The 9,466-nt window shown below is 39.6% G+C and overlaps 1 protein-coding gene across 6 annotated transcripts in view; it reads left to right on the plus strand.

Moving 5' to 3' along the window:
• The window catches only part of vdra (vitamin D receptor a), an 83,743-nt gene extending 74,667 nt beyond the window's left edge, over positions 1-9,076 (plus strand). For 5 of the 6 annotated variants that reach the window (XM_087305038.1, XM_087305036.1, XM_087305037.1 and 2 more), the window contains 3 exons: positions 267-418; positions 1,257-1,373; positions 2,225-9,076. In XM_087305038.1, coding sequence (XP_087161164.1) covers positions 267-418; positions 1,257-1,373; positions 2,225-2,478 — 523 coding nt within the window. In that variant the 3' untranslated portion in view covers positions 2,479-9,076. 6 annotated transcript variants of the gene reach the window in all.
• Positions 9,077-9,466: the final 390 nt, after the last annotated feature.

Genomic DNA, 9,466 nt, shown 5'->3' on the forward strand with positions numbered 1-9,466 from the left:
ACATATACAGGGGTAGACTGCACCAAAAAAAGCTGAGGAGCGAATTACTGGAGTTTTCCAGGAGAAATAACAAAACGGGAGGGTGGCGGGAGATGTGTCTGAAACACGGGAGACTGCGGGGGAAACGGCGGTGTTGGCAGGTGTGGGCGTGGCTGTAGTTGTAGTCAACAATATTAACCCTGTATGCAATGACCACAGATGATGTGTGTGTGTGTGTTTGCTGAATCTGATATGTGTGTGTGTGTGTGTGTGTGTGTGTGTTTCAGAGACCTGACGGCTGAAGATCAGATCGCTCTGCTGAAGTCCAGCGCCATCGAGATCATCATGCTGAGGTCCAACCAGTCCTTCAGTCTGGAGGACATGAGCTGGAGCTGCGGAGGACCAGACTTCAAATACTGCATCAACGACGTCACTAAGGGTAACACACACACACACACACACACACACACTCATACACACCAGACTTCAAATACTGCATCAACGACGTCACTAAGGGTAACACACACACACACACACACACACACACACACACACACTCACACTCATACACACCAGACTTCAAATACTGCATCAACGACGTCACTAAGGGTAACACACACACACACATACACACACTCATACACACCAGACTTCAAATACTGCATCAACGACGTCACTAAGGGTAACACACACACACACACACACACACATACACACCAGACTTCAAATACTGCATCAACGACGTCACTAAGGGTAACACACACACACACATACACACACTCATACACACCAGACTTCAAATACTGCATCAACGACGTCACTAAGGGTAACACACACACACACATACACACACTCATACACACCAGACTTCAAATACTGCATCAACGACGTCACTAAGGGTAACACACACACACACACACACACACACACACTCACACTCATACACACCAGACTTCAAATACTGCATCAACGACGTCACTAAGGGTAACACACACACACACACACACACACATACACACCAGACTTCAAATACTGCATCAACGACGTCACTAAGGGTAACACAGAAACACACACTCATACACACACACGCTCACAAAAACACACACACACACACATATATAAATGCACACCTCATGTTGTGCATGTCTGTGTGTGTAACTGTTTATAAAAACAGTAGAAATCTATGTAATGCTTTAGATAGCTAAGTAAACCTGTGTGTGTGTGTGTGTGTGTGTGTGTGTGTGTGTGTGTGTGTGTGTGTGTGTGTGTGTGTGCAGCGGGTCACACTCTGGAGCTGCTGGAGCCGCTGGTCAAGTTTCAGGTTGGTCTGAAGAAGCTGAAGCTTCATGAAGAAGAGCACGTGCTGCTGATGGCCATCTGCCTGCTGTCTCCAGGTGCGGAACACACACACACACACACACACACACACACACACACACACACACACACACGCACACATATGGGTCTGCTGGTGTTTTTGACTGCTTGGCTCCATCTAGTGTCTGAATAATGCACATGTTGCTGTATACTCCATCAGCTTATTTTGTTTCTGTCAGCTTTCAGATTTAGAATTAAAGCATCATTAAACTATTACGCCTCAGAGCAATGTTTTGTGTGTAATTTTTACATTTTGTGGCCAATAGCCTATAATAAGCAGGATAAAGTACATCCAGCATGGTTGTTTTCCCAGAATAAACCCTTCAGTCAGAGCTGGCAGGTTTGTTTATTGTGTGATAACAACATCCTGGATCTATATTATCCTAATCTTTCAACCTTAAAAACAGCCTCCACAAATAAGGAGAAGACAAGAGTGTTTACGGTGACATAATGTATTTATTTTAAGTATTTTCACTAAACAAACATTATCAAACCCTATGCAGACCACAGACAGAGCTCCAAGGAATAGTCATCACACTAATATTAGGCCTGACGGGTTTATCGGCAGCTGTTGTATAAGACTGAAGGGTTTATTCTGGGTAAGCACCGGCTGGATCTACATTATGCTGATTATTACACAGATGCTGGACACTAAACTACACTAATAATAATTGGTCTAAGAAAAAAATGGTCTGAACTATAATAATCTGGTACTGGGGTGCAGCCCGGTGACCCCTGGATTACACTGTCATCACGTCTTTTGGCACCAAAAATTTAAATACGCATTTATTTGCATTCGAATTCAATTAATTATTTTTTTTTTTGGACACCCCTGAGATGTGTGTATATTATCTGAATGTGTCTGCAGATCGTCCGGGCGTGCAGGACCACGTGCGCATAGAAGCCCTGCAGGACCGGCTGTGTGACGTACTGCAGGCTTACATCCGCATCCAGCACCCCGGCGGACGCCTGCTCTACGCCAAGATGATCCAGAAGCTGGCGGACCTGCGCAGCCTGAACGAGGAGCACTCCAAGCAGTACCGCTCGCTGTCCTTCCAGCCCGAGCACAGCATGCAGCTGACACCTCTGGTGCTGGAGGTGTTCGGGAGTGAGGTGTCCTAGCATCCCAGAGCCCCCCGACCCGCTCTGCAGGACCCGCAGGACCCGCATGCCGGAGCCAGAACATCAATGCGGCAATGAGAGTGCTCTGGGGGCTGAGAAAAAGCCTGTGTGTGTGTGTGTGTGTGTATGGGGTCATTGCATCATGGGAAACAAATAGTGTCCCCACAAGTATAGTAAAAACCAGTCATTTTTGACTTTTTTTTTTTTGGTCCCCATGAAGAAAATGGCAGGTTTAGTGGACAAAGCATACAGTCTGTATAGTAGAAACACACCGCGAGCTTGTAAAACGTGTGAGTGTTTTCAACACCTTATGGGAACCAAATCATGTCCCCACATGTGTAGTAATACCAGTCTTTTTTGGAAAAATATTTGGTTCCTATGATAAAAGCAGCAGATTTACTGGACAAATATTTACAGTAAACATTCTGAGCTTGTAAACCTTGAAAACTCAAAGTGTGTTTGGTCATCTCGTCATGGGAACCAAATCATGTCCCCGCAAGTATAGTAATACCAGTCATTTTTGAATTTCGAAAAAAAAATTATTACCCATGAAAAAAATGTCGAGTTTAGTGGACAAAACATATAGTCTGTATTGTAGAAACACACTAAGAGCTTGTAAAACGTGAAAACTCACAGTGTGTCTGTTCATTACCTTATGGGAACCAAATAATGTCCCCACAAGTATAGTAATACCAGTTTTAAAAATAAATACAAAATTGGTCTCCATGAAAAAAAGGTGAGTTTAGTGGACAGAATATACAGTCTGTGTTGAAGAAACACACTTAGAGCTTGTATAACGTGAACACTCGGTGTGTGTGTTTGTCACGAATTCACGTCCCCACAAATATAGTAACACCAGTTTTAAAATTTTAAAGTAAAATTTTTGGTCCCCATAAAAAACGGTGAGTTTAGGGGACAGAAAATACAATCATCCTTGTAGAAACACGCTTGTGTAAACTCTGGTTCGTCACCGAATCATGTCCCCATAAGTATAGTAATAGACTTTTTTCCCAGGAAAAAAACAATGGGTTTAGTGGACAGTCCTCATAAACCATTTATGAGTGCGTGTGTGTGAGTCATCCTGGTATTCATCACAATGTGGGGACCAAATGTCCCCTTAAGGATAGTAACACCAGTCATTTTTGACCTTGTGAGGACATTTACTTTTGGTCCCCATGAGGGAAAACGGCTCATAAATCATCAAGAATCAAGTATTTAGAAAATATCAACTGCAGATTGTGTTCTGGGGTTCGTTTTAGCGGACTAAATATACTATCTGTACAGTAGAAACATCATCACGTCATGGGGGAGCTTGTAGAACATGAAAACCCAGTGTGTGTGTGTGTGTGTGTGTGTGTGGTTTACGAGGACACTAAACAGTATGAGTATGACCTAGTTATATTCTATTATGAAAGTCCTCTTAAACCATATATACAAGTGTGTGTGTGGTGCATAGGTCTGGATAATGTGTCAGACTCCCGCATTTAAGCTACAGGGAGCTCCGAACGGAATGTATTAATTATGTATGAATAGAGCGATGCATAAATATATCTACACTAATATTTATATTTAAGAGAGATATGGATGGTTTGTATTAAGTGAAATCGTTTGGCCAGGCTATCCTCTGTTGTAATAGGATTAGCAGGCTCTTCTGGATTATGTGCATAGATGAGTGTGTGTGCGCGTTTGTGTTGTACACTATATTCAAATTCTCTTTGGCTCTCTTCCAAAACCCAGCGAGTGCCCTAGGTAGGCAACTTTCAAGATGACATTGGTTGCACAAATAACTCATTCAGCTTCTCAGAGGATACAATCCCATAATGCATTGCAACAAACTCAGTGGGAGTCAATCAGCCGTTTTGTTGCATTTGTAACTGCAATTACACCAATGTGTTACTGGGAACACACACACACACTCGATGATGAGAGAGGAAGGCCTGAAGTTGGTCTGATGTCTGTATAGATAGGAACTTAGATGACCACAAGAGAGCCAAACGCAGAAACCCAGAGGTCATGCTGCTCGCCGTTATTTAATCAATCATAACAAGGCTATCCGGCTGCTCTAACCTCATGCTATCTGGATCTACAGCGATTCAGCCGACCATGAGGCCTTACTTTACTCTGATATCAGATCAAGTCAATGCGTTCAATATCCGTTTAATGATCAATGTTTGATTTTAGGTTGTGCGAGAGACTGAGTAATGTAGCGCCAAACTTTTGTGTGCGTCAAATCAGTTTTGAAGTTCAAATAAAAACTAATTTAATTCGCCAAAATAGGCCAAACCGCTCCATTAATTGTATAATCTAGAGGCCACTAATAAATGGAAATAAATTTGTGAGCATTTTCGCATTTTAAATTGGTTAATCTTTTGGCCTCATTCATGAAACCCAAACTGATTTGTCTGTTTTCAAATGTTTCGTAAAAAAGCACTTATTATATAAATAGTATTCGTCTATGTGAATCGTTGCGCACATTTGCATAGACTCTCTGTTTAATCGTTCATATATCGTTCTGTCGTTCTGAATTGCAATTTGCGCTATAAATGCGTCCCCATTCCAGCAGGTTCTGCGCCGCCCTCTTGTGGTCACGAGCTGTAAATACCACTCAATGTTTTCTGTACATATGTCTAATGAAAAGAATAGGCTAATACAAGTTAATCAGCTGACAAGAAGCTTGGGAGAAATATGCAAATCCGATATTTTCGTATGTTTTGTGTCTTTTATTATTATTCTTTCTCTCTCTCTCGAATGACATAATAAGCTTTTAAGACCGTATCTATCCCTGATGCTTTTAGGTGCGAATTCCACATCGAATTTTATTGTTATATTGATTATCATGGCTTAGTTTTGTACGGATTTTTGAGATATAGACTGGACTATTATTTTTCATTTCTGCGAATCAATGAGACATCTCAACCAGACTGCTGCTGAGCTGCGTTAGCTGTTTATTTAGTTTTTTCTTCTGCATTCTGATCTGAAACTGGTGCTTTAGTTTTGTTTTTGCTACAACCGCTGCCTCAAAACAGCCAACCTGACACACACAAAACAGTCCGTTCAAAGGATTGTTGAAGCTTTAACATTACTGCGGGTGAAATAAACGGGGGCTCGTCCGGGATGGACGATGTCGGATTTATCAAGACTTCTAGAAAGGCTGGAAGGTTCTTCAAGAGCAGGAACATTTGGATTAATGCTGTCTTGTGGATGACGGACTGGATTGCAGACACGTGTATATACCAGTTACGATAAGCTTCGTTTGGATTATACTAGTTTTTCTAGCTAAGGATGATCAGCGTAGTGGAGTTGAGTGTTTTTTTTTTTTGCTCCTTTTAACCCGGATCCAGATGAGCGTCTCTGCCTTCGTAGCCTTTGCAGAACTCAAACACATCTGGATCACTTACATCTGATCAACAAGGGAAATAAACCAGCAACATCTTTGCTCCGCTTTGGATTAAGCAGGAGGCTTTGCCCTCATCAAGCTAAAAAAAAAAAACATGGGATTCCCGCCAGTTTTGGGTTTGCTTCATTGGGTGTCAACGGATGGACGTCTGAATGGTATCACGGGGGGTTTTGCGGCCCCGGTGTCCCTTCATCAGTGTTTTTGTGAGGGGGAAAATCAGGGGCGGTTTTAGGATTTCCCTACAGTTGTCAGTTTAAGATTACATTTAATATTAGTATTTTGTAAATAAATACAAATAACAACACAACGGTTAACATTTACGACATGCTGCTCTCATCTTTATATCATAAAACCATGCCTTTTTGAATTGTAGTTCTTCAATTAAGCTTTAAAGCAATCCTTTTTTCCATCACAAGATTATAAAATATCGACTGGAATATAATATCATTACATTTTTATAGCCTATCTGATACGAATAATGCAAATGTGATGTTTTAGGACATGTAGAAAAACTACGAGCAAAATGTAAATAGCAAACAGCGCCATCTGTTGGTAAAAACTAATTTCAGAATCGATTCAAGATCTTGGAATATATACAGTATCGCTTTATTATCACCGCTCCAGTAAAAAAATAGTACAGCTTTTATTAAAGCAAAGAGCGCCATCTGTTGGTAAAAACTAATACAGAATCTATTTGCACCATTTGCATCAATTTATCGCCAGTGCCCTAATCAAAAATAGTACAGCTGTTAATAAAGCATACAGCGCCATCTGTTGGTGAAAACTATTTTTAAAAAATTTCAAAAGAGAATGGTACATTTGGAAATTCTCGATCATATATCAATTCACAATTAAATCAATTTATCGCCACAGCCCTGGTAAAGAATAGTACTGTAGTTTATAAACAAACATCTCTGAATCGATTCATGAGAGATTCACAATGCATTTGGGAAAATCTCAGAAAATCGTTATGCAATGCAATGATTTATCGGCAGAGAACTACTAAAAAAGTATTGCTGTTTATATAGGAAACCGCGCCATCTGTTGTTTAAACCCAATCTCAGAATCGATTCAAGAGAGAATCGTAATACATTAAAATAGATTTATTGCCACAGCGCTAGTAAAGAGCAGTACAGTTGTTTATAAAGCAAACAGCGGCATCAGTTGGTAAAACTAATCTCAGAATCTATTCGAGAGAGAATCACAATGCATTTAGGAAAATCTCAGAATCGTTACAGAATCATTTTGCAATGCAGTGATTTATCGCCAGAGAACTACTAAAAATAGTACGGCTGTTTATAAACTAAACAGCGCCATCTGTTGGTAAAAACTATTCTCAGAATTGATTAAAGAGAGAATTGTAATACATTTGGAAAATCTTGGAATCGATATTGCATCGGCACATTTCTTGTAAAAAAAAAATAGAACAGCTTTTAATAAAGCAAAGAGCGCTATCTGTTGGTAAAAACTAATCTCGGAAATGATTGAACAGAGAGTAATCTATGTGGAAAATCTTGATTATTTATTGAATCACAATGAAATTGATTTATCGCCACAGCTCTAGTATATAGTACAGCGGTTTATAAAGCAAACAGCGCCACCTGTTGGTAAAAACTAATCTCTGACTCAATACAGATTCTATTTGCACCAATTTATCATCAGCACCCTAATCAAGAATAGTACAGCTGTTCATAAAGCAAACAGCGCCATCTATTCATAAAAATTTATGAGAGATTCACAATGCATTCGGGAAAATCTTGGAATTGATACTGAATTAATTTGCAATACAACAATTGCTCACCAGAGCCCGATTAGAAAATAGTAAAAACTTTACATAAAGCAAACAGCGCCATCTGTTGGTAAAAACTAATCTCAGGATAATTTCGAGAGAATCTTAATGTATTTGTGAAAATCTCTGTCTTAATACAGAGTCACTTCACAATGAACCTAACTTTTTAATGAAGCAAACAGCGCCACCTGTTGGTAAAAACTAATCTCGGAATCAATGCAGAATCTATTTGCACCAATTTATCGCCAGCACCCTAATCAAAAATAGTACAGCTTTTTATAAAGCAAACAGCGCCATCTGTTGGTAAACTAATCTCAGGATAGTTTCAAGAGAAAATCGCAATGTATTTGTGAAAATCTCAGTATTAATACAGAATTGATTTGCGATGAAGCAATTTATCATCACAGCCCTAATGAAAAATAGTACAGCTTTTTATAAAGCAAACAGCGCCACCTGTTGGTAAAAACTAACCTCAGAATTTATTCAAGAGAGATTCATAATGCATTCAGGGAAATCTCGGAATTGATACTGAATTCATTTGCAATGCAACAATGTATTAGAAGAGCCGGATTAAAAAATAGAACACCTGTAATAAAACAAAGAGCGCCCTCTGTTGGTAAAAACTAATCTCAGCGTCGATTCAAGAGAATGAGACTCCTAATTGATTTGTGAAAATCTTGGAATTAATAGTAAATCAATTCGCAATGCACCAATTCATCGCCACAGCCCTAATGAAAAATAGTACAGGCTTTAATAAAGTAAACAGCAGCAACTACTGGTAAAAACTCATCTCAGAATTGATTCAAGAGAGAATTTAATACATTCGTAAAGTCACGGAATCGATACAGAATCAGTTTATCACCACAGCTCTAATGAAAAATAGCAAACAGCGCCATCTGTTGGAGAAAGCTAATCTCGGAGTTGATACAGAATGGCTTTACTGCCACAGCTCTAGCGAAAGCATCTAGAACCGCCCCTGGGGGAAGTTGTTGTAGATACACAGGAGAACATCTTCTGGACTGTCTATGCACTTTGGATCAGTTAATCTTCACATTCACAGAGTTTGTGTCTTCTCTGTTGGATGTTCGTGACTGAATTGAAGGCAATCGACCGACCTGTGGCTTTATTTGTTTATATAGTCACGGTTGGGTCGTGGAGCCGAACAGCTAGACTGAAGATTGCCTTTCTTGAGTCTAGCTGAAGGATAAATTTTCGCTCATGTACGTATGTAGAAGCGGGTAAACGAATCGTCTGAATGCTGATTGTTTAAGGAAAACACAAACCACCAGGTGCCGTTGTTAACCAAAATGAACTACCTCTCTCTCATTCATTCACACATGTAATCATCACACCATTTCAATGTTTCGTTTGTCTTTCTTTTTATAAGAAACACTAAATCTTTGACTTATTTATTCCTCTCTGACTCAAATGCTGGACTATTTACCTCAAGATGTCTCCATAAAAAAGCCTGCAGCTTAAACAGCGCTTTTACTGCCCGAGCGGTGGCCAAAAGCTCCTTTCTTGGTGTTTTTACGTGTTATGCTAACAATATTGTGTATTGGGTGTTATTCAAGTCATGTCGGAAATATCGCATTAACGAGAATTAAACGTCTTTGTTATAATAAGACGGAAAATCTAGTTCCTTTAAGCACTAAATTTGAGTATTACAATTTAAATATGGGTGATTGTACAGCACTTTTGTGAATTGAATATTCATTATAACGTTACGTTATAGTTAATGTATTTATGAATTACGAACGAACAATGTTTCTACATCATTTATTAGTTATGGTTTAACATTT

The sequence above is a fragment of the Danio rerio genome, chromosome 23 (genome assembly GCF_052040795.2).
Source record: "Danio rerio strain M-AB ecotype USA chromosome 23, GRCz13ab, whole genome shotgun sequence".
In the NCBI taxonomy this organism is placed as follows: Eukaryota; Metazoa; Chordata; class Actinopteri; order Cypriniformes; family Danionidae; genus Danio; species Danio rerio.